General features: G+C 43.8%; 1 protein-coding gene across 2 annotated transcripts; it reads left to right on the top strand.

The window, feature by feature from the left end:
• Positions 1-12,008: 12,008 nt before the first annotated feature.
• On the top strand, positions 12,009-26,311 carry e2f8.L (E2F transcription factor 8 L homeolog). 2 transcript variants are annotated; one of them, NM_001091407.1, is given in 13 exon segments: positions 12,111-12,157; positions 15,286-15,363; positions 15,444-15,674; positions 16,748-16,904; positions 17,884-18,180; positions 19,325-19,486; positions 19,743-19,880; positions 20,582-20,782; positions 20,880-20,955; positions 21,050-21,416; positions 23,471-23,588; positions 23,702-23,985; positions 24,955-25,249. In NM_001091407.1, coding segments are annotated over 12 exon segments (2,175 nt in total). In that variant the 5' UTR covers positions 12,111-12,157; positions 15,286-15,345; the 3' UTR covers positions 25,081-25,249.

Raw genomic sequence — 26,311 nt, 5'->3', positions numbered from 1 at the left:
ATATGGGAGGAGGAGGTGCCATATTGATTCCCTTAGACAGTACAGTATGAGGGTATAGCTTATTGTGTGCCCAGAACATTCCTTCTCTGTATATTTGTATTTATACATATGGGAGGAGGAGGTGCCATATTGATTCCCTTAGACAGTACAGTATGAGGGTATAGCTTATTGTGTGCCCAGAACATTCCTTCTCTGTATATTTGTATTTATACATATGGGAGAAGGAGGTGCCATATTGATTCCCTTAGACAGTACAGTATGAGGGTATAGCTTATTGTGTGCCCAGAACATTCCTTCTCTGTATATTTGTATTTATACATATGGGAGGAGGAGGTGCCATATTGATTCCCTTAGACAGTACAGTATGAGGGTATAGCTTATTGTGTGCCCAGAACATTCCTTCTCTGTATATTTGTATTTATACATATGGGAGGAGGAGGTGCCATATTGATTCCCTTAGACAGTACAGTATGAGGGTATAGCTTATTGTGTGCCCAGAACATTCCTTCTCTGTATATTTGTATTTATACATATGGTAGAAGGAGGTGCCATATTGATTCCCTTAGACAGTACAGTATGAGGGTATAGCTTATTGTGTGCCCAGAACATTCCTTCTCTGTATATTTGTATTTATACATATGGGAGGAGGAGGTGCCATATTGATTCCCTTAGACAGTACAGTATGAGGGTATAGCTTATTGTAGGCATAGAACGTTCTTTCTTAGTATATTTTTAATCATATATATTGTGGAAACTGCAGTTTATCCCCTCTAGTATTGTAGAATTGAAATATAGCAAGCAGGGCTGGGATCTATGTGGCTGCAGGGGATGTTAATATAAATGATTATGGAGAGAGGTGTAGGTTTGCTGTGTAGCTGTAACTGAGCCCAGGATTTGCAGTCACTGCTCGCCTGCCTGACTCATATATCCATAAAAATCCTTGTGTAAGGTGACTGGGATTTGATAAGAGGGCTAAGGAGCAGCCTGCAAATCCCTTAGTCATGACTGGGAGAGGTTATCAGGGAAAAGGTAAAGGACAATCTAGTGGAGAGCAGGAGAGGTCAGACATGAGCTGCAATAAAACAGGTGCAAAGGTTTAATGTACTGAAACTATCCCATATCTGAGATGTACAGACGTTAGTGTGGGGGAAGTGTCTTACTGTTTAGGTGGCATAGACAATATACAACATAGTGAGTATTTAATGAGTGTCTTAGTGTGTAGAATAGTGGCAAATAGAGAGGAGAAATATAAAGGGAGAGAAGAGGGAGGATGGGGGAGAGTAAGGCCAAACAGTTGGGGGAGAAAAGGAAAGGAGAGGGGATGAGAGACAGAAGGAGAGAAGGGAAAGGGGGTTAGGGAGTAGAGAGACAAATGGGGGAGAGGAGAAATATAGAAGGGGAGAGAAGAGGGAGGATGGGGGAGAGTAAGGCCAAACAGTTGGGGGAAAAAAAGAAAGGAGAGGGGATGAGAGACAGAAGGAGAGATGGGAAAGGGGGTTAGGGAGTAGAGAGACAAATGGGGGAGAGGAGAAATATAGAAGGGGAGAGAAGAGGGAGGATGGGGGAGAGTAAGGCCAAACAGTTGGGGGAGAAAAGGAAAGGAGAGGGGATGAGAGACAGAAGGAGAGAAGGGAAATGGGTTTAGGGAGTAGAGCGACAAATGGGGGAGAGGAGAAATATAGAAGGGGAGAGAAGAGGGAGGATGGGGGAGAGTAAGGCCAAACAGTTGGGGGAGAAAAAGAAAGGAGAGGGGATGAGAGACAGAAGGAGAGATGGGAAAGGGGGTTAGGGAGTAGAGAGACAAATGGGGGAGAGGAGAAATATAGAAGGGGAGAGAAGAGGGAGGATGGGGGAGAGTAAGGCCAAACAGTTGGGGGACAAAAGGAAAGGAGAGGGGGTGAGAGACAGAAGGAGAGAAGGGGGTTAGGGAGTAGAGAGACAAATGGGGAGAGGAGAAATATAGAGGAGAAATATAGAAGGGGAGAGAAGAGGGAGGATGGGGGAGAGTAAAGCCAAACAGTTGGGGGAGAAAAGGAGAGGAGAAATATAGAAAAAGAAGCATTAAACAGGAATTATGAAAGTAGAGAATAAAGAATAACATAACAGAATATGGGATAAGGGTAAAGTGGTCCTGTGTGGCCCCTTGATCTCCTTTCCCAGCAGTCAGTCCAATGTGTGAGGGTCACAAGTCACAGCAGTTGTATATCAGTGACAGTTGCAGGAGCAGAAGAAGGCGAGGAAACATCGTGTCCATTGAGTGACAAATTGGCATGTGGGAGATATTCCTGTATCATCTGAGCTCCTTCTAATCATGGGGCTTTGTGAGTAACTGCGCTTTCTGTTTCCATGGAAACCTCATTACTATGACACACGTGGAACGTATCTTCAAGTCTGGGGTAAAGAAGAGAATATTTACCTTTGTATCGGGGAGTCATTATAAGTTCTCCTTTGCTGGAGATTCCACTTCATGAATTTTAAAAATGACATATAATGAGGCACATCCAGCCTGATGTGCACAAAGGGAAAGTAATGCTCCAGAACCAAATTGGTGATATATAATAGCCTGTGATGTCATTAAATCTATTAAAGTATTAAATAATTTAAAATTATTAAATTATTAAATATTAAAACATTTAATTTATTAAATAAACTATTTCTATCAGTACTAGCTGCTTTTTTAAAGGCCATTTCCAGATTCTCCCTACTGTAACCTCTCTAATTTTTAAGTGCTCAGATTTATTTTAATTATTTATAAAAAAAATTGATCGATTGGGTGTTAAATTCACAAGTACAATTTTAATTGAAATCATTACAATTAATATGAGAAATGAATTGATCAGGAGAGTCTGACCAAATCAATAGAACATCATCGATGTACCTCTCATAGTATTGTATGTAATTACAAAAGTCACAATTTTGAAAAATGCAACGATCCTCCCACCAACCTAAAAAAAGGTTGGCGTAAGAGGGAGAAAATTTGGTACCCATAGCCGTGCCACAACATTGCAAAAAGTATTTGTTGTCAAATAGGAAAAAATGATGTGTGAGTAGGTATTTAATGGGTTGCAAGATAAATGAGCTAAAACGGTAGAGATGATATTCAATGGCCTGTAATCCAAGATAATGGGGGATACATGAATAAAGGGCAACTACATCAAAAGATGCCCAATTAAAACCACTTTTCCATTTGAAATTATTCAGGGTAAAAATCAAATGACCACTATGTTTTAGATAGCGGGGAATTCGAAATACCAGCAGTTGTAGCAAATAGTAAATATAAGTGCACAGGTTTTCACCCAATGGGCCCATGCCCTCTATAATGGGGCAGCCTATGGGAGGACGAGTACATTTGTGAATTTTGGGAAGGTGATGAAAAATTGCAGACTTAGGGTGTTCTAATAAGAAGCCACTGTTTCATCTATTATATTGTTTTCAAGGTCTTAAACCAGGGGTGTCCAAACTGCGGCCCGAGGGCCACATGCGGCCCAGGATGCATATGAATGCGGCCCAGCTTGGTTCCCGAGGAAACGTCATGTCGCAAAAGATATAGGAAGAGGGGGGACTCTGCCCATTGCCCAGTTAGTAATAATAATATAATAATAAGTCTATTTAATATCCAGGTGTCCCATATTTCAGTGTATAGCTCCATCTGGTTATCCAACTGACATTGTAGTTCTTTTCTGTGTATTTCCTTTACTTTTACAAACCAAACATGTTTGTGTATTTCATGTGTGGCCCCAGACAATTTTTCTTTTTCCAATGTGGCTCGGCGAGCAAAAAGTTTGGACACCCCTGCCTTAAACATTAAAGGGATACTGTCATGGGAAAAAACATTTTTTTCAAAATGAATCCGTTAATAGTGCTGCTCCAGCAGAATTCTGCACTGAAATCCATTTCTCAAAAGAGCAAACAGATTTTTTTTATATTCAATTTTGAAATCTGACATGGGGCTAGACATATTGTCAATTTCCCAGCTGCCCCTGGTCATGTGACTTGTGCTCTGATAAACTTCAATCACTCTTTACTGCTGTACTGCAAGTTGGAGTAATATCACCCCCTCCCTTTCCCCCCCCCCAGCAGCCAAACAACAGAACAATGGGAAGGTAACCAGATAGCAGCTCCCTAACACAAGATAACAGCTGCCTAAGAACAACTCTCAATAGTAAAATCCAGGTCCCACTGAGACACATTCAGTTACATTGAGAAGGAAAAACAGCAGCCTGCCAGACAGCATTTCTCTCCTAAAGTGCAGGCACAAGTCACATGACTGGGGGCAGCTGGGAAACTGACAAAATGTCTAGCCCCATGTCAGATTTCAAAATTGAATATAAAAAAATCTGTTCGCTCTTTTGAGAAATGGATTTCAGTGCAGAATTCTGCTGGAGCAGCACTATTAACGGATTCATTTTGAAAAAAATGTTTTTTCCCATGACAGTATCCCTTTAACAACCCAAAAATGTTGTGGGCTCCTATTTAGCGTGCCATTGTGAGGCTAATAAATAATTAACTGCACACTCCCAGAATTCATTTTCAGCTCCGTCGCTTTGGAATTTTTTTTTATTCCCAATGGAAATGTGATTAAACTGCAAACAAGTGAGCGGTCGGACGAGTCATTATTTATGCATGGGAAGTTATTGCACATTTTCATTCTGTGATTCCCATAATTAACAGCTCGTTGTTACCCTGTGCTGTGTATATTAAAGGGAAAATGCTCTCCCTTGGGTTTATTTTGTAGTTTCCAACCTAAAATCCACGTGTCCTACAATTATCAGAAGTGTCTCCATTAGGGAGGCACCGAATCCTCTATTTGGGGTTCAGCCAAATCATTTGTGAAAGATTCGAATATGGAAACTAATTAGCACATACAAATTAGGGGCAGGAAAGGAAAAATAGGCAAAAATGTTTTTTACTTCCGCCTTTGTGTGAAAAGTCATGTGATTTCCCTTCCCATTTAAATATGCAAATTAGGATTCAGATTTGATTCAACCAGACACAAGGATTCGGTCGAATCCTGCTGAAAAGGGACGAATCCTGGATTTGGTGCATCCCTAGTCTCAATGAATAAATAGTAAATGATGAGTATGACTGTCCCGTGTATATTTACACTGATACAGGTGGCTTCTTTGCTATATACTCGGGGTCAGTGAAGCTCCAGATCCCAAATATTTGGGACCAAGGAATATAAAGAAATTGGCAAAGAATGGGCAACTGATTCATCTGACAGTGAAGGGGTTAAGTGAAATGTGTCGTTAATGCAAATGATATTTCAGTCTGAGACACTAAATAATTGCATCTCCCAAGTCACAGTATTTAGCCAACAGAACCCCCTTATTTTAGGCAATTAACCCCCCCCCCCTGAGCTTTTAACCAACATCTTTATTTTGTAACACTGACGAACTGATGACTTTCCTTTGAGCAATTACTGTAATTAATGGGAACTGATTTCTACTCTGTAAATGAAAGGGGAACTATAATGAAAATGTAATATAAGCTTCATCACACTGAAATAAGAAACTTTCTAAATACAATCAATTAAATATAAAGGCTGGTTTTGCTTCCAATAAGGATTAATTAAATCTTAGTACAAGCAACTTTTATTTATTATTACACAGAAAAAGGGAATCATTTTAACAAATTTTGGATTATTTGGATAAAATGGAGTCTATGGGAGACGGCCTTTCTGTAATTCAGAGCTTTCTGGATAATGGATTTGCAGATAATGGAACGCATACCGGTATATACTGTTTCTGTTGTATTGGCAACTGGTTTTGTTTAATGCCCTGACACTAACCCTATTAATGTTGTGCCTACAGGTTGGTTCCAGGATGGGGCCCCGGTGCCCAAATAGCAAGGGCCCCATAGTCATGCACCCATCACTTAACATCTGTGGACCTGCAGCAGAGGCTTGGGGTGTGCTCATTCTCCCATTGGCCGCGGTTGGACTTAAATTTGAAATATTCTAAGGCTCTGATTGGCTACATCCATGTGACTCCTCTAGTGCTCTGATTGGCTACAGTTTAATCCAGTCCCAAGAGATTGGCTGCAGGTTGTGAACGTTCTATTTCTCTGATTAAATATTATACCCAGCACTGTTTTAGTGAAGCTGCTAGTGCTCCCTTGTTACCTAAATAATCATCTTACAAATAGAGATATGGGATCCGTTATCCAGAAAGTTCAGAGGAAGGCTGTCTCCCACATACTCCATTTTAATCAGATAATTAAAATTTTTAAAACTGATTTACTTTTTCTGTGTAATAATAAAACAGTAGCTTGTATGGGAGCCCAACTAAGATATAATTAATCTCAAAGGTTTAATTATCATTTTAAGGGGCAGTTAATCTTACGGTTTACTTTTAGTATGTTATAGAATGCAACTTATAAAATTGGTCTTCATTATTTTTTTTTTATCATTTTTGAATTATTTGTTTTTTTTTAACTATAAAATCCGATTTTTTTTTGTGAAAAAAAACTAAAAATTTTCATGATTTACTGTATTATACCCCGAGAATGGAAGAAATTGGAATCCGAAAATCCGGTTGTTGGAAGAAGTCCTAAAGATATTCTGATCTGCTCTGGGTTTTGTGCAAAAATTCAAAGATTTTCTGGTTTTCGGAAAAAAAATCAGCGAAAATCTAATTTTTTGAGGGGGGGAGAAAATCCCAAAAATTTGCATTTTCGGACGATTTTCACAAATTTATTTTCCAAACTGGAATTTCTCAGGAAAATCTATTGATAAATAAGGGGAAATAACCTGTGTGGATTTGGTCGGAGTATATTTCAGAAAATAATGAGATAAATTCGGATTTTGATAAATCACCCCCCTTAAAATATGGAGATCCAAATATCCAAGTTCCCTTATCCAGAAACCCCAGGTCCCAAGCATTCTGGATAACAGGTCCCACACCACTACTGCTTTAATCTTAATGAATTTGAATTTCATCCCTAAATACAAGTCCGATGCTCTTTCAGTATAGTCTTTAGTTACAATATATTTCAGTAAAACCAAACAGCAATGACTGGACATGTCTGACAGCGATTCATTCCCAGGTCTGATTTGTTTTGCTTTTGAAGCGGAAGTCCTTTGTTTATCTCCCCTTTAATCTGCTTTATACTGACTAACCCCCATCCATTCACTCTCAGGTACATTGTTTCCAGCGGAGCTATAGATAATCATGAGCGGTGGAAGTGGAAAGCGTTGCTCTTTCTCTAGGATTATGGACTAACCCTGCAGCCGTAGTGAGTGTGAGTATTGCTGTTGTGATGTTTGTGTAGTTACCAGACACTGGGGTAACAGGGGTATCAATTGCAGTTAATCAGACAGAAGCTCAGAGCAGGGGGGCTGCTTCGTCCCACATGGGGGATTAAAAATCCATTAGTTCAGTTTTATACATGAGGGAGCGCATTCCCTAAAGTCATTTTTGTGCACTTCCTCGTGTGCAGCAGAGATAGGATTTCACACAGGTCTCCGTTTGAAGGGGCTTCAGAGCCCCCCGTAGTATTGTTTCCCAGGAAACCTTTTGCCTTAATGGGAGAGGCGTCACTTGCCCAGACGTTGAGTGACTCTGAAGGATTGTTACAGGCTTCTCATGTTCTTCTGAGTAACAGTAAAACCAAAAGATTAAAGTGTCTTAAAGTAATGAAAATATCATGTACTGTTGTGTTGTAAAACTGATTTACAGTATTTGCTTCAGAAACACTACTATAGTTTATATAAACAAGCTGCTGTGTAGCCATGGGGGCAGCCATTCAAGCACAGGATACACAGTAGATAACAGATAAGTACTACTATAGTTTATATAAACAAGCTGCTGTGTAGCCATGGGGGCAGCCATTCAAGCACAGGATACACAGTAGATAACAGATAAGTACTACTATAGTTTATATAAACAAACTGCTGTGTAGCCATGGGGGCAGCCATTCAAGCACAGGACACACAGTAGATAACAGATAAGTACTACTATAGTTATATAAACAAGCTGCTGTGTAGCCATGGGGGCAGCCATTCAAGCACAGGATACACAGTAGATAACAGATAAGTACTACTATAGTTTATAGAAACAAGCTGCTGTGTAGCCATGGGGGCAGCCATTCAAGCACAGGATACACAGTAGATAACAGATAAGTACTACTATAGTTTATAGAAACAAGCTGCTGTGTAGCCATGGGGGCAGCCATTCAAGCACAGGATACACAGTAGATAACAGATAAGTACTACTATAGTTTATATAAACAAACTGCTGTGTAGCCATGGGGGCAGCCATTCAAGCACAGGATACACAGTAGATCAGTTTCCATGCTGCAGCCTGTGTTGGCTTCTATACAGTCAGGAGCACTAGTCAGGCCAGAAGTGTGTGATTGATATTAGAGAGGGACGAGCTGCTAGTGCTGGAGTGTAAGTGCACTTGACACAAAGCCTCCCTGCTGGTTTCCCTTTGCAAAATTAGGTGCTAAATTCACTTTAACACTCTCCCACCTTCCTCTTCCTCTCTTGTCTCTGTTTCTCCGCTGCCTCTGGGCCAATTACCAGCGACGCCATTGTTAGTCTGATAAAGTGACGAGATGGTGTTAAATGAATATTTATTGGCAACAGCAAAATCATTAGTGGCCTAACGGGGAGGAATGAATGGGTTTTACAGCACCAATCAGAAACGTCTAATTGCAGATGAAATGCCGAGAGATTATTATTATTATTATTATTTATGGGTTTTTATATGTTTAGGTGCAAGTCGGCACATGTTGGCCTGGGCAGGAGCCCTGTTGTATATGAGAGGGTTTACTTTGCCTTTAAAAGAAACATATACCTTTATCAATACCATGATTAACCCTTTGTTTGTTATTGTAAGCGAGGGTTCCCAGACACAAATAAAGACTACATTGAACCTTATTCACACCTCCTTTATGGGGGCCGGTTGGGTGGTCTCTCTCCCCTCCATGTACACAGGGGGACTGACAGCTGAACACACAGGGGGACTCACAACTGAGCACTTCCTGTCTGGCATAAACCTCTCTGATTGGCTGGGCTCCGAGCAGCTGCCAGCAACAGTTACCGGATCATTTTGTTCCAGGAAGCCCATTACTTGGTGGCAGAGGTTTGAATAGGGAAGGGAGCTGTGTTCCACCATAGTCTGCTTGTGCCGGTCTCTTCTGTCATTTCTGTGGGTTCCCCTGGTCCTGCTGACCCCCACTAACCATTCTGTCTCTGATATCTCTGTCAGGTTTCTCAGTTGCCCACTCAATGGCATTTGTGTTTCCTATCTGTACCCATCATTTGGAGACTACTGGACCCCAAGACTTCAACCTGAGAAAGGTCTCAAATACCCCAAGTTATTCAGACTTTCATTGGTCAACTCCTACTTTAGCCTCCTCCCACCTCTTTACAGTGCACCCCAACTATTCTACACTTGCCCCACCTCAACCCTCCACCCTCACTCCCCCACCCACTCCATGTTAGACTCCTCCAAGATGGCGTCAGAGTTGGAATGGCCCACTGGGTACTGGGAAGAATCCTGGTGGGTCCTTGTCCTAGGCCTTGGCCAAAGTTGGCTGTGGGTGGTAATGTTGATATTTACTCATCACTTTATACTCTGGTGAGTAACAGACCCGGTTACTATTGTGCGCTGAGAACTCTCGGAAAACTCTCTGAGAATAAATTCTCCTGTGTAATAAAGGTGACATATTTTCTGGAGCAAACTGCACCTCCTATTGAGTGAGAGAATCCACAGTGAATGCTTGAGAAAGGGGCTCGCCCCGAAACGTTGCACGTCCGCACAAATAAATAAGCAAGGGGTCACCCTGCATTGCATTATACCTCGTGTGCCAGTGTATCCTTACCTGAAGAATCCACAGTGAAGCCTGAAGTCTATATCTCATGTACTTTCTGTACAATCAATGGCCGACACTTCTCCTCAGACACATGTGACGATTATTTCCCAGCAGGAGATTTGTGGCCACAGTCCAAAGCACCGACACTTAGCTGCCCCCTCCCACACCGACTGCCATTTCTTCCTGCAGTGATTGCTGACAGTCAGGCCCCCACTCAACATAAACAACTTGGCCAAAGAGAAACTTGTCCGACCACCTGTTACAACTTCAGGTCTCAGATTTTCTGGGGGAAAAAAAGAAGGATTTCTGAGCAAGAAACAGGCAGAGACTTGAGCAGCTTCCATTGCTCCCTCCTTTCTGTAGAGAAGGACAAACACTCAGCAAACTCAATGTGACGCCTCTCCCTCAGGCCTCTGATTAGGCTCCCGCCCTGGGACTCCCTCCAGCTACTGCTCTACAGGCTCAGTGCAGGGAACATGGGCCTTGTCTGCTCTATGAAATAATATGTGTTTATCCCGCCATTTTGTCTATATTTGCCTGTTTGACTACAATTGTCTGAGGGAGTGGGGCTATTGGGGCGCAGTCTGTGAGGGAGTGTGAGTGGGAATGTTTAGGTGCAGCCTGTGAGGTAATAGGGGTGTTGGGAGTTGAGCCTGTGAAATAATAGGGGTGTTGGGAGTTGAGCCTGTGAAGTAATAGGGGTGTTGGGAGTTGAGTCTGTGAGGTAATAGGGGTGTTGGGAGTTGAGTCTGTGAGGTAATAGGGGTGTTGGGAGTTGAATCTGTGAAGTAATAGGGTGTTGGGAGTTGAGTCTGTGAAGTAATAGGGGTGTTGGGAGTTGAGCCTGTGAAGTAATAGGGTGTTGGGAGTTGAGTCTGTGAAGTAATAGGGGTGTTGGGAGTTGAGCCTGTGAAGTAATAGGGTGTTGGGAGTTGAGTCTGTGAAGTAATAGGGGTGTTGGGAGTTGAGCCTGTGAAGTAATAGGGTGTTGGGAGTTGAGTCTGTGAGGTAATAGGGGTGTTGGGAGTTGAGTCTGTGAGGTAATAGGGGTGTTGGGAGTTGAGTCTGTGAAGTAATAGGGTGTTGGGAGTTGAGCCTGTGAAGTAATAGGGTGTTGGGAGTTGAGTCTGTGAGGTAATAGGGGTGTTGGGAGTTGAGTCTGTGAAGTAATAGGGGTGTTGGGAGTTGAGTCTGTGAAGTAATAGGGTGTTGGGAGTTGAGTCTGTGAGGTAATAGGGGTGTTGGGAGTTGAGCCTGTGAAATAATAGGGGTGTTGGGAGTTGAGCCTGTGAAGTAATAGGGGTGTTGGGAGTTGAGTCTGTGAGGTAATAGGGGTGTTGGGAGTTGAGTCTGTGAGGTAATAGGGGTGTTGGGAGTTGAGTCTGTGAAGTAATAGGGTGTTGGGAGTTGAGTCTGTGAAGTAATAGGGGTGTTGGGAGTTGAGCCTGTGAAGTAATAGGGTGTTGGGAGTTGAGTCTGTGAAGTAATAGGGGTGTTGGGAGTTGAGCCTGTGAAGTAATAGGGTGTTGGGAGTTGAGTCTGTGAAGTAATAGGGTGTTGGGAGTTGAGTCTGTGAAGTAATAGGGGTGTTGGGAGTTGAGCCTGTGAAGTAATAGGGTGTTGGGAGTTGAGTCTGTGAAGTAATAGGGGTGTTGGGAGTTGAGCCTGTGAAGTAATAGGGTGTTGGGAGTTGAGTCTGTGAGGTAATAGGGGTGTTGGGAGTTGAGTCTGTGAGGTAATAGGGGTGTTGGGAGTTGAGTCTGTGAAGTAATAGGGTGTTGGGAGTTGAGCCTGTGAAGTAATAGGGTGTTGGGAGTTGAGTCTGTGAAGTAATAGGGTGTTGGGAGTTGAGCCTGTGAAGTAATAGGGTGTTGGGAGTTGAGCCTGTGAAGTAATAGGGGTGCTGGGAGTGGAGCCTGTGACAGGGAGGTATTTAGGGATCTGAGGGATCAGTTGGGGTTCGTGTAAGATTCAGTGGAAAGTCAGGACATGGCGCTACACAAAGCTGATGTATATACATATAATATAGAAATACACAGGAACAAGTCTCTATGGGGGGACACGGGAGCGCGCTTACGTCCCACATGAACGAGAGCCCTTCCCCCTCCCCGTCCCGAAACTAGTGACACACACACACTGGTCTCTCTCTCCACGCCCTACCACCAGGCCACGCCCACCCACACCCCTATTGGCCTGCTTGGATGAGTCGCGCCTTTCTCATTGGCTGGCTCCGGCGCGCTGGCTACGGTGGGAAATTGGAAAAGAGAATTTGCGCGCCGCACACTTGGCGCCCGGGGATTCAAAACGGAGGAGCGCGGGATCGGCGGAGCTTGGGGTGAGTCTTGTTTGTGTCTCTGATTTGTCTCCTCTACCGACCGCCTTTACTTTCCCTCTTATACTTTTATTATCATTATTGTCTGTGATATTTATTTCTACTGACACTTTATGTACAACCGCTTCCCTCCAACTACAACTCCCACCTCCCCCTGTGTAACTTCTGCTTCTTTATATATTCTAGTATTCGTCTTATTTACATTCGTCTTTTTTATATTCCATGTGTTTGAGGGGCTGCTCGTGTCTAATAATAATAATAATGATGAGGCCTGTGTGTTGTACTGGGGCTGAGACTCTCCCCTTCTCTACACATCAGACTTCTCACGTCTAATCTACAAAACCCGCCGAATAGTAGCCCACAGGCACCTCAATAGTAGCCCACAGGCACCTCAATAGTAGCCCACAGGCACCTCAATAGTAGCCCACCAGGCACCTCAATAGTAGCCCACCAGGCACCTCAATAGTAGCCCACAGGCACCTCAATAGTAGCCCACCAGGCACCTCAATAGTAGCCCACCAGGCACCTCAATAGTAGCCCACCAGGCACCTCAATAGTAGCCCACCAGGCACCTCAATAGTAGCCCACCAGGCACCTCAATAGTAGCCCACCAGGCACCTCAATAGTAGCCCAAAAATAGCCCAATATGTGCAGTGAAATAAAAGTCTAAAAATAAATGAATATATATAAGAAAATACAAATTTTTCCACAAAGCAAAATGGGACAGAATAGGCCGTCCCCAGGGGGGGTAACTACGGAGGGGCCCCAGGAGGTATAGGGGTCCCTAGTACAAATACAATTTCAATGAATATTGGTAAAACAGCTCGACCTCTAGACATTTTGGTGACCAGCAGATTTTTGCCCCAAAATTGTCTGAAATTGAGGAAAGTCACCGGAAAATGTGAGAATGATTAAGAGAGACGGGAGACTGAGCCCAAAATCTGGTAACTCCCGACTTCTACACAAGTCAGTCCCAGTGCATGCTGGGTATTGTAGTCTTACATTCAACTTGTTACACAAAAACCACATTACCCAACATGCATTGGGACACACAGACTTGGCACATTGGGGCAAGAGAAAAACTTTCGCTGGTTTTCCAAACTACAACTCCCACCTCCCCCTGTGTAACTTCTGCTTCTTTATATATTCTAGTATTCGTCTTATTTAGATTGGTCTTTTTTATATTCCATGTGTTTGAGGGGCTGCTCGTGTCTAATAATAATAATGATGATGATAATGAGGCCTGTGTGTTGTACTGAGAGTCTCCCCTTCTCTACACATCAGACTTCTCACGTCTAATCTACAAAACCCGCCGAATAGTAGCCCACAGGCACCTCAATAGTAGCCCACAGGCACCTCAATAGTAGCCCACCAGACACCTCAATAGTAGCCCACCAGGCACCTCAATAGTAGCCCACCAGGCACCTCAATAGTAGCCCACCAGGCACCTCAATAGTAGTCCACCAGGCACCTCAATAGTAGCCCACCAGGCACCTCAATAGTAGCCCAAAAATAGCCCAATATGTGCAGTGAAATAAAAGTCTAAAAATAAATGAATATATATAAGAAAATACAAATTTTTCCACAAAGCAAAATGGGACAGAATAGGCCGTCCCCAGGGGGGGTAACTACGGAGGGGCCCCAGGAGGTATAGGGGTCCCTAGTACAAATACAATTTCAATGAATATTGGTAAAACAGCTCGACCTCTAGACATTTTGGTGACCAGCAGATTTTTGCCCCAAAATTGTCTGAAATTGAGGAAAGTCACCGGAAAACGTGAGAATGATTAAGAGAGACGGGAGACTGAGCCCAAAATCTGGTAACTCCCGACTTCTACACAAGTCAGTCCCAGTGCATGCTGGGTATTGTAGTCTTACATTCAACTTGGCAGCAAATTGTTACACAAAAACCACATTACCCAACATGCATTGGGACACACAGACTTGGCACATTGGGGCAAGAGAAAAACTTTTGCTGGTTTTCCAAAGTACAAACCAGCCGAAAATCAGTAGCCCAAATCTGTACCTTGACTTGTTTATACTTTCAAAACCCGCCTGGGCTTTCAATTAGTCGCCCAATTTGTCTGGAAAACCACCAACCTGGCAGCCCTGCTGTGTGGCCCCTGCCCAGGGATTCGCTGCTGTGACAAGTGTAACATTTTGTGCCCCCCCCCCCCCAAATACACTGACTGTGTGTTACTTGTGAGGAGCCCACGGCAGCTTCACACCAACCCCCCCATATTTGTCTAGTGGTCTCTATAAAGCCGCTACTAGAAGTCTCCAGTTTAGGGGTTCTTGCCGGGTGTATATCGTATATGAGTATAGTTTGTCCATTCATGAAGTGCAGTTGGGGGGGGACATGTAGTGAGGGTCTCTCCCAGTTCTCTCTAGTTTCTCAGCTGGGTCTGTGCTTAAGGGCTTGTGTTTATTTTGGCCCCTCAGGTCATAACGAGGTGTCCGGCACATAAATAACACAGCCCCCAATATTTGTAGAAATGTGTCTAACCCTAAATGTCACCTTAAATGACCTTCAGACAGAGCTGAGAGCAAATAGACCCCCCAAGTGTCAACTTTAATGACCTTCAGACTGGGCCCCTGATACACTGACCGGGGCCCCCCTAGAGGTGCAGCGTAACATTTGGGAGCCCAACACAAACCCTGTGTGTCCTATAGATACAATATGTTGTTACACATCTGACTTATTACCCCCCAGAGCTGATATAATCACACGTTGCCTCTCCACCACCCATGGGATATACATATACATACATATACTGTACATACACACATACTGTATATATACATACATACATACATACATACATACATACATACATACACATACACACACACAGGACTCCTCCCCCAAAAGAATCAGATGTAGCCTCCAATGAGACCTTCTTGTGGACACTGTCATAAAGATCTACAGAATCACAGGGTTTCTCTGGGTCTCACCCAATGTTTTTCTATATGGAATAATTAACTTTCAGTACAACTCCCAGAATGCTTTGACCCGTGACACAGAATGCTGGGAGTTGTAGTCCACTGGGCTTTTGGGCACAAATATTCTTCCTATTTCTCTGTGGGACACGTTTCTTATTTATCTATTAACTGTTTGTTTGTTCTTGCAGGACATGTGCACATGAGAATATTCTGTACTCGTTCAAATAAATAGCTCCCCCGCACCAGCCATGGAGGAGGGATATAAGGTTTGTATTTAAATATCATTGGTGCAGATTATCCGAGGGGTGTGGTTAATAAGCGACTGACCAATCTCTTCTCTCTGCAGGAAAACTGTGGGTTAAATGTAAATCCGATGGGAACCAGGTCGCCCCCAAAGCAGCTCACGTCTGCCACCTCCGTGTTAGGGGAGATCCAGCTTGCGGCCACCAATTTAAAGACCCCTACAAAGCCTCAGGAATGGAACAATGCCGACCCCTGGACCCCGACGGCCAATCTCAAAATGCTGATTAGCGCTGCCAGCCCCGAAATCAGGAACCGGGAGCGAGAGATCTTGGAGGTAATAAAAATGAGCCTTTTTGCTGGGGATAATTCTGCTTTACCTGCTGCAACACTTTCAGTTTAAAGCAACTGCTTTTTTTTACTTGCGTTTCAACTTCCATTGGGTTGCTAGGCTCCCTGACCCTAGAAACCAGGGGTGAGTGAAGACATACTTTATATATGGAAAGCAAATAAGTAACCAAGAAACAGCGTATTCGATCATTTCTATCTGCAAGAACATAAAAGTTTAAAGGGGTTGTTCACATTCCAAACACTTTTTTAAATTCAATTGTTTTCAGATTGTTCCCCAAAAATAGACTTCTTTTTTTTTTTTTTTTTTTTCTCAATTACTTTAGATTTTTTTACTGGTTTTTTTTTTTCCAAAATTTAAGTTTAATGTCCTTGTCTCTGGCGTTTGAGTGTCAGCTCAGTAATTCAGGTGCAGATTCTGAACGGTTACAACAATTAGTCAATACATTTCTCAGCAGCTTCTGTAACTATTGTATCAAGTCTAACAGCTGCCTGTAATGAAACCCAGAGATTCTGCTCAGCAGGGACAAAGATATGAAATGTATCAACTGAATGTATCCATTTAGAACAGTTCACAGGGTCGGCGACCCCTCCCAGAGCTGCTTTAGAAGGTGAAAAATTACACTTTACACTTCAATATTAGAAAAACAAATAGAAAATAGCAAGTGATTGGGAAAAGTCTTTATTTCAGACTTTAGTCTGATTTAAAGTCTGAAACCAACTAGGTGGTTGAAGGTGAAGAACCTCTTTACAGGTGATACACAGGGAAGTGTAACCCAAATAGAACAGCAGGGGGCGCTCCTGTTACACATTCATTCTGTTGGCAGTTAATTCATTCGAAATGAATTTTTATAGGTGGGTAAATGTTGAGCAATGTTGTAGAAGCCCAGTTTATATGTCTCTGTTCATGTGGCCATATTATTATTATTATTATTATTATTATTATTATTATTATGCAAGGAGAGTGCACGGAAGCTTGGGTAATTGGAGGAAACAGAATGTGACCTTTTTGAGGAACTGACAGTGTTGCAGTTACTCTCATACAAATCCTTTTCTCAACAGGAGCAGTTTTCTGGGGACGAACTGGAAAAGGTGCTGCCGAGCCGCAAGGAGAAGAGTTTGGGGTTACTGTGCCATAAGTTCCTGGCGCGATATCCCAGTTACCCCAATCCCGCTGTGAATAACAGTATCTGTCTGGATGAAGTCGCCGGGGAGCTGAGTGAGTACTTGCTGCAATGAGGGTCTCAAAGAATTAGGGATGCACCAAATAGGGTCTCTTAGGGATTCACCAAATGAGAGGTCTCAAAGAATTAGGGATGCACCAAATGAGGGTCTCACATAATTAGGGATGCACCAAATAGGGTCTCAAATAAATGGTGATGCACCAAATAGGGTCTCAAAGAATTAGGGATGCACCAAATAGGGTCTCAAAGAATTAGGGATGCACCAAATGAGGTCTCAAAGAATTAGGGATGCACCAAATAGGGTCTCAAAGACTTAGGGATGCACCAAATGAGGGTCTCAAAGAATTACAGATGCACCGCATTCAGTTTGGGATTCAGCCTTATCCTTGTGCCTGGCCGATTCCTAATTAGCATATGCAAATTTGAGTCAGGAAGGGAAATTGCGTGACTTTCCGTCACATAACAAGGAAATTTCCCATCCCTAATTTGCATATGTGGATTCAGTTTGGTATTCGGCTGAATCTTTCATGAAGGATTCGGCAGAAACCCAAATAGTGGATTTGATGCATCCCTACAAAGAATCTCTTTGGTTTTACTTCCCCTTACATTTGTCACTGCCAGTTAGTGCATCGATTGTGGAATGTTCTGCAGGATGGGGTTTTGGGGGCTGGAATTCTATTTGTGGCAGATGCTGTAGGAATGGTGTGAAAGTCAAATGCTGGGGGGGGGTGTAAGTCGCACTCCCCCGTTAGATTCCCCCCCCCCCCACACACACACACACTTCTCACTGTCGCCGGGCAGCTCTTTGCATGAGTCAGTGGATGCCTCTAGGTGGCGCCGCAGAGCTTCACGTTCCAATAAAGGAAATGTCACCAATTGCTTTTGAGAGCAGCGATTTTCTGGCTTTTCTGCTGCTTTTGATTCCTGAAATCATGTGCCCAGAGAACTGACCCTGAAATCAGAAAGATACAGATTTCCTGATTACACTGACGCTTATTCACCGTTTATTTGCAGGTGTCGAGCGCCGGCGCATTTACGACATTGTCAACGTGCTGGAGAGTCTCCACATGGTCAGTCGCTTGGCCAAAAACAAATACATTTGGCACGGCCGCCTCAATCTCGGCAAAACGTTTGAAGCGCTGAAAAAGGTCGGAGAGGGGAATCAATACGGGGAGCAGATTCAGCTGCTGAAGAAACGAGAACAGGACGAGTTTGATTCCCAGAATTCCCCTAATCCAGAAACGCCAAAACCCCTTGTTAAGCACCCGGAAGTTGGGTTTGTGGAGCTCCCTGGTTTGGAGTTCAGAGCAGGTGAGAATCGGCCTACAGTGCTGTTCCTGCTGAATTGTGCTTAGTAGTTTTATGGGATCTCTCTGTACAGACTATGAGCAAACTTAGGGGCTGTTCCTGCTGAATTGTGCTTAGTACAGGGAATACCTATGTTGCCATAGTTTTATGGGATCTCTCTGTACAGACTATGAGCAAACTTAGGGGCTGTTCCTGCTGAATTGTGCTTAGTACAGAGGAGTACCTATGCTGCCATAGTTTTATGGGATCTCTCTGTACAGACTATGAGCAAACTTAGGGGACTGTTCCTGCTGAATTGTGCTTAGTACAGGGGAATACCTATGTACCATAGTTTTATGGGATCTCTCTGTACAGACTATGAGCAAACTTAGGGGACTGTTCCTGCTGAATTGTGCTTAGTACAGGGAATACCTATGTTGCCATAGTTTTATGGGATCTCTCTGTACAGACTATGAGCAAACTTAGGGGCTGTTCCTGCTGAATTGTGCTTAGTACAGGGAATACCTATGTTGCCATAGTTTTATGGGATCTCTCTGTACAGACTATGAGCAAACTTAGGGGCTGTTCCTGCTGAATTGTGCTTAGTACAGAGGAGTACCTATGCTGCCATAGTTTTATGGGATCTCTCTGTACAGACTATGAGCAAACCTAGGGGACTGTTCCTGCTGAATTGTGCTTAGTACAGGGAATACCTATGCTGCCATAGTTTTATGGGATCTCTCTGTACAGACTATGAGCAAACTTAGGGACTGTTCCTGCTGAATTGAGCTTAGTACAGGGAATACCTATGCTGCCATAGTTTTATGGGATCTCTCTGTACAGACTATGAGCAAACTTAGGGACTGTTCCTGCTGAATTGAGCTTAGTACAGGGAATACCTATGCTGCCATAGTTTTATGGGATCTCTCTGTACAGACTATGAGCAAACTTAGGGGACTGTTCCTGCTGAATTGTGCTTAGTACAGGGGAATACCTATGTACCATAGTTTTATGGGATCTCTCTGTACAGACTATGAGCAAACTTAGGGGCTGTTCCCGCTGAATTGTGCTTAGTACAGGGGAATACTTCCCCATATAAATGTGTATATTGCCCTGAGTGTGAGGCTGTGCATTATTAATGGATCTGACCTGTGTCCTCTCTCTGTAGCGTCGGTGAACAGTAGGAAAGAGAAGTCCCTGCGAGTGATGAGTCAGCGGTTTGTGATGCTGTTTCTTGTGTCGGCCCCTCGGATCGTCAGCTTAGAAGTTGCTGCTAAAATATTAATTGGAGAGGATCAACTGGAGGATTTAGACAAAAGCAAATTTAAAAGTAAGTGCAGTCTGACAGTGACCAGTCCTTGTGCATTTAACCCTTTATGTGGATGCTGCAGTGCTGCCATATTGATTACCCAGCATAAATCTGCTGTAGTCTGTAGTCTTTTCTTTGTACCATTATCCATTGCACAGTGCAGTATGCAGCGTGTATGTACAGAGATGTGTAGCTGCATCCCACTACACCATGCCATTTCGATGTAGAACTACTCAACTCAACGTTGGCCTCACAGAAGTGTTCTCTGTACCCACAGCAAAGATCAGGCGCCTGTATGATATCGCTAATGTCCTGACGAGTCTGAATCTCATAAAGAAAGTCCATGTGACAGAGGAGAAGGGGAGGAAGCCCGCCTTCCAGTGGACCGGCCCCGAGTCGTTTTCAGACGATCAAGGTTTGTTTCCCTTTGATACCCTGCACTTTGCTCTGGGCTTCTCATTGGATTCTCTGTACTTCCTGCTCCTGGGCTGTTCTCTTTCCCATGGTCAGACAGGAATCTCCCCCTGGGTAAGTGAATCTCCCCCAGTACTTACCCAGGTACAGAACTCTGATTCTCTGTACTTCCTGCTCCTGGGCTGTTCTCTTTCCCATGGTCAGACAGGAACCTCCCCCTGGGTAAGTGAATCTCCCCCAGTACTTACCCAGGTACAGAACTCTGATTCTCTGTACTTCCTGCTCCTGGGCTGTTCTCTTTCCCATGGTCAGACAGGAACCTCCCCCTGGGTAAGTGAATCCAATCTCCCCCAGTACTTACCCAGGTACAGAGCTCTGATTCTCTGTACTTCCTGCTCCTGGGCTGTTCTCTTTCCCATGGTCAGGAAGGCTAATTCCATTGCATCTTTGAAAGGTGAAATCCGAGTGAAAGGCTTTGGCCACTAGATGACGCTGCTGATCAAACGGACTCCACATTGGAGTGAGGAGAAACAAGAAATGAACGCTGCACTAGCTGTTGTGACCAGTGAGAATGGGCAGGGGGTAGAGTGTGTATAGACAGAATATTTCTTGCAGGGGATGCTGGGAGTTGCACTGTAGGTACTCAGTACTAATGTATCTGTGCAGCTAACATACTAACATACCCTCTCCCACTTGTTCCAGACTCAGAGAACAGGTCCAGCCCAACTGCACTCACCCCCGTGGCCATTGACCTGAGGTCCCCAAAGGAAAACTGCGCCAAAAACCTCTTCGCTTCCGGAGGCAAGACTTTTACTCGCCATCAGTCTCTTATAAAACTCGCCAAAAGCATCGAAAATGACCGGCGGAAGATAAACTCAGCTCCCTCCAGCCCCATAAAGACTGGTATGTGCTCTGATTTGTTATTGTATATGGCAGCTCCCGCCTGTAGCTATAAATACAAGCAGAGCCGTTACACTGACGTTTCTTCTCTTTGCTGAAGGCGACGGATCCTCCAGTGCAGCTTCCAAGATGGCGCAGCTCGCAGCGATATGTAAGAAGCAGCTCCAGCAGTGCAGGTGAGTCACATGTGCAGACTGGGAGGATATGGGGGGGATCTGTATCCTCAGGATCTTGTTCCCTGTAATTGGCCTTTTGTTTCTTCTGTTTCAGGGATCAGACTAAAGTGAAGCTGAAGGTTTCTACTTGCAAAGTAAAATCCACCTTGAAACAACCGGGGGGCTCCGATAAGAACCAGACCCCACGCTGTCTGAGCCCAACCTACTGCCAGGCCTTCCCACTGCTCCAGCCTCACCCCAATACTGCTCCCCCCTACGCTGTCATTCTGCAGCCCCCCCACACACAAACTCTCTCCGATGTTCCTCCCACTCTCGGCTACACAAACCCAAGTGACCTGCAGGCGCCATCAGACGGGGACGATCAATCGACCCAGGAGCGGGGCCCCAAACGGCAACATGAGACCGACAGAGGCTGCACCTCAAAGAGGATCAAAGGTTCTGTGGTCGATGATGTCACAGAGGTGCGCTGTAAATCCCTTCCCCAGTGTTCTCCCTCCTCCCATATGTATAACTACAAATATACAGAGAAGGAATGTTCTGGGCACACAATAAGCTATACCCTCATACTGTACTGTCTAAGGGAATCAATATGGCACCTCCTCCTCCCATATGTATAAATACAAATATACAGAGAAGGAATGTTCTGGGCACACAATAAGCTATACCCTCATACTGGACTGTCTAAGGGAATCAATATGGCACCTCCTCCCATATGTATAAATACAAATATACAGAGAAGGAATGTTCTGGGCACACAATAAGCTATACCCTCACTGTACTGTCTAAGGGAATCAATATGGCACCTCCTCCTCCCATATGTATAAATACAAATATACAGAGAAGGAATGTTCTGGGCACACAATAAGCTATACTCTCATACTGTACTGTCTAAGGGAATCAATATGGCACCTCCTCCTCCCATATGTATAACTACAAATATACAGAGAAGGAATGTTCTGGGCACACAATAAGCTATACCCTCATACTGTACTGTCTAAGGGAATCAATATGGCACCTCCTCCTCCCATATGTATAACTACAAATATACAGAGAAGGAATGTTCTGGGCACACAATAAGCTATACCCTCATACTGTACTGTCTAAGGGAATCAATATGGCACCTCCTCCTCCCATATGTATAAATACAAATATACAGAGAAGGAATGTTCTGGGCACACAATAAGCTATACCCTCATACTGGACTGTCTAAGGGAATCAATATGGCACCTCCTCCCATATGTATAAATACAAATATACAGAGAAGGAATGTTCTGGGCACACAATAAGCTATACCCTCACTGTACTGTCTAAGGGAATCAATATGGCACCTCCTCCTCCCATATGTATAAATACAAATATACAGAGAAGGAATGTTCTGGGCACACAATAAGCTATACTCTCATACTGTACTGTCTAAGGGAATCAATATGGCACCTCCTCCTCCCATATGTATAACTACAAATATACAGAGAAGGAATGTTCTGGGCACACAATAAGCTATACCCTCATACTGTACTGTCTAAGGGAATCAATATGGCACCTCCTCCTCCCATATGTATAAATACAAATATACAGAGAAGGAATGTTCTGGGCACACAATAAGCTATACCCTCATACTGGACTGTCTAAGGGAATCAATATGGCACCTCCTCCCATATGTATAAATACAAATATACAGAGAAGGAATGTTCTGGGCACACAATAAGCTATACCCTCACTGTACTGTCTAAGGGAATCAATATGGCACCTCCTCCTCCCATATGTATAAATACAAATATACAGAGAAGGAATGTTCTGGGCACACAATAAGCTATACCCTCATACTGTACTGTCTAAGGGAATCAATATGGCACCTCCTCCTCCCATATGTATAAATACAAATATACAGAGAAGGAATGTTCTGGGCACACAATAAGCTATACCCTCATACTGTACTGTCTAAGTGAATAAATATGGCACCTCCCTCCTCCCATATGTATAAATACAAATATACAGAGCAGGAATGTTCTGGGCATATAATAAGCTATACCCTCATACTGTACTGTCTAAGGGAATCAATATGGCACCTCCTCCCATATGTATAAATACAAATATACAGAGAAGGAATGTTCTGGGCACACAATAAGCTATACCCTCATACTGTACTGTCTAAGGGAATCAATATGGCACCTCCCTCCTCCCATATGTATAAATACAAATATACAGAGAAGGAATGTTCTGGGCACACAATAAGCTATACCCTCATACTGTACTGTCTAAGGGAATCAATATGGCACCTCCTCCTCCCTTATGTATAAATACAAGTGACAGAGCTGAATACACAGAGAATTGGGCACAGAATGTTCCTGTAGAACTAGTACCAGACACATCAGGATCTCAAAGACTCTGCCAAGGAATCCAGTAATAATCCAGGGCCTGAGAATGTTAAAGTCCTGTGTATAAACTGTACCTAGGAACTAATGTACCACAGTTATGGGAGGGGCAACTCGTAACTCTTGTGCCTTTGTGTTTCTAGACTCTCTATCCGTCTGGGTATCTAATTCCCTTACAATTTGCCCCGGTGGCCCCTGAGTCCAGTAAGGAGAATGCGGGCCCCTCCTCGGAGAACAAGTTCTTTACTTCCCCAGTTTCAGGTAGGAATGAACCTTCCTCTAAACACAATCCGTTAGTGAGTCTCTAGGAAGTGGTTTGTGTAGGAAATTGCCCCGTTTATTGCCCCTTGTAATGTTCCTTTCTGCCCCTGCAGGAGTTTTCCCTCTCAAGCTCATGTTCTCTCCGGGGCCAGTAACCGCCGTGCCAGTTGTAAGCCGCACTAGCCACAACATGGGAGGTGGGTCGGGTCCCTCTAAGAGCCCCAGCCCGGGAATGTTCACGTTCGCCCTACAGAACAGAGAGCTGATATCATCAGGACACCCCCAAACTGCTACCGTGTCCCCCCGGAATGGGAAGGGCCCAGAGGAGCTGAACTGTAAACATGTCTCTCCTGTGACCTATCACGGGCAGCCATTTACAGTGTTTGCCCTGCCCCAGGTAAGAACCCAGGTACCTCCCCACCCGCTGCTCCTTCCTTGCACCCCAAACTTTGCCAGGACCCTCTCTCAGGACTTCTATTGTCATCAACCTTCCTCTTGTCCGATTTCTTTCCTCATAAGTCTAATTACCCTTTACTATGGCCATTTATAGTTTGTGTCCTAAAGCACTAGTAACATAAATTTTTTTTAAAACACCAGGACAAATTAAAATTTAAAATCCCACGGCCCTTATTAAGAGAACTTCCGAAACTCCACTTGTGCTCCTCATCAGAAAAGGCGATCCATTGTGCAGAGCTTGATTTCTCCTCCCTGCCTTCTTTATAGAAGATATCCAGGAAGAAGAAATGGAGTGCCGCACAATGGATCCTCTCCTTAATAAAGGCTGTGCGAGTTTCAAGTTTTTAATTAAAAATTTGGAGGTTTCTGGTCCTTTAATGAGGAAATCTTATCTCTCTAATACAACTGATTCACTGTAGTTACTGCCTCTGGGCTGCTCTCTTTCCTATGGTCAGGTGGGGGGTGGGCTTAGTCTCCCCCCTTAGTTAATGAGACGGTTTTCCCAATATATGAGGTGGAAAGAAAGTTAATGGAGCTTTGGCCATAAAAGGGAGCCACTCCTCTATAAGGAGAAGGAAAGCTACGGAGGCATTTGATTGCCAATAGATTAGCTGCAATAGTACAAGCTAGACTTCTATATTTATTCTGTAGAATGCTTTACCATACCTGAGTAACAGCTCTAGAAACTCTGTTTCTTTAGAATAGCAGCTGCCATATTAGCTTGGTGTGACATCATTTCCTGCCTGAGTCTCTCCCTGCTCACTCATAGCTCTGGGCTCAGATTACAGGAGAAGAGAGGTGCAAACTGAGCATGCTCAAGCCCTAGCCCTGGAGGTTTATGCTTGAAACAGGAAGTCTACATGGTGATTGGTTAATGATAACGAGCAGTTTTATTTCCTCTCATTAACAGTCGGCCCTTCCTGTGACCCCCAAAGGATTTCACTCGCTGCAGGAAAATTTCTTCCGTACCCCGGGGGGCATGAGCTGCTCACCCCCAGAATCTGCAAGAAAACTGGATGTTGGTACCGACGATTAACCAAAAGCAATCTGGAAATGTAGGACGAGACCGGGGGAGGGTCTTTGTCACTTTGCTGCAGGACTACAACTCCCAGCATCCCCGGTGTGCCAAAGGAACACCTGGTCACTTCTGTAGAACTTTTAATTTTTTTTTTCTAGAATATTTTTTGGCATAAAAAAAAAAAAAATTCCCAATCTGGTACCGAGTGATTAATATCCCTGTGCCCAATCCCTTCCCAACAGCCTTTCCCCCAGCATTAATAGATTTCACTTGAATGCCCACGGGCGGCTTTCTCACCGCAGAGACAACTGATGAATTTGGCTTTAGACACTTTTTGGTTCTGTTTTGAAAAGTTTTCGTGGGGTGTGGGTGGCCAGGAGGCGGGGCATTGGTGGCTCAGGAGGCGGGGCGTTGGTGGCCCAGGAGGCGGAGCTTGGGTGACCAGATATGAATATAGTGTGTGTATATATACACAGTGCATGATATTTGCTGATGTGAGAAATACAGGTATTTGCACAATGACCATACTGTGATGTATATACAATGTTATGTTTTATTTTTACTTTTTTTTTTTTGGTTTTAATTGTATGAAACTGTTTATGTAATGGGGGGGGGCAGCGATTCATTCAATCAGGATTATGGGGAGGGGGAAATACAATGTTTAATTATTTATTTATAAAATATTCTCAATGAAATTAAAATTTTGTTGTTGAAGAGGAATTGTCCTGACAGTTTATCTTGCCCTTTAACCCTGCCACCGTCCCATGACCCACACAGTGTTATTTATTATCAGGGGTCGGAGTGGGAATGTGCCGGGAGAATGGGAAGTTTCCATTACTTGACTTTTGTTACAGGGGGGGAGATCAAGGTCCCACCCACTTATACAATCAGCTGTGAACTGCAGTCTGGTTACTAAGTGCATTGACCCTAACAACCAGGTGGGGTTCTGTCTCTTGCAATACTCCTCATTGCTTTCCCTGACTCTTAACATTGTATCAGTCGTCTCTTCTCCAGCCTAGACTCCTGTTCCCACAATGCTTTGCAGGCTCTGTTATTAGGAGGCCTATGAATAAGTGTGCAATGCATTGTGGGAGCTGGACTGTACTGTGAGTGCCATAGATACAAGGTTTCCAATGTCCTGATACTATAGCAACACTGAACGCTGATCACACTATTTGCTTGTTTTTTATTTTCCCTCTTGTTGCTAGGGTCAGTGACACACGGCAACTATTAAACATTTACGGCTTGA

The sequence above is a fragment of the Xenopus laevis genome, chromosome 4L, assembly GCF_017654675.1.
Source record: "Xenopus laevis strain J_2021 chromosome 4L, Xenopus_laevis_v10.1, whole genome shotgun sequence".
Classification (NCBI taxonomy): Eukaryota; Metazoa; Chordata; class Amphibia; order Anura; family Pipidae; genus Xenopus; species Xenopus laevis.
Note: the sequence above shows the minus strand (reverse complement) of the source record. Positions and strands in the feature narration are given on the sequence as shown.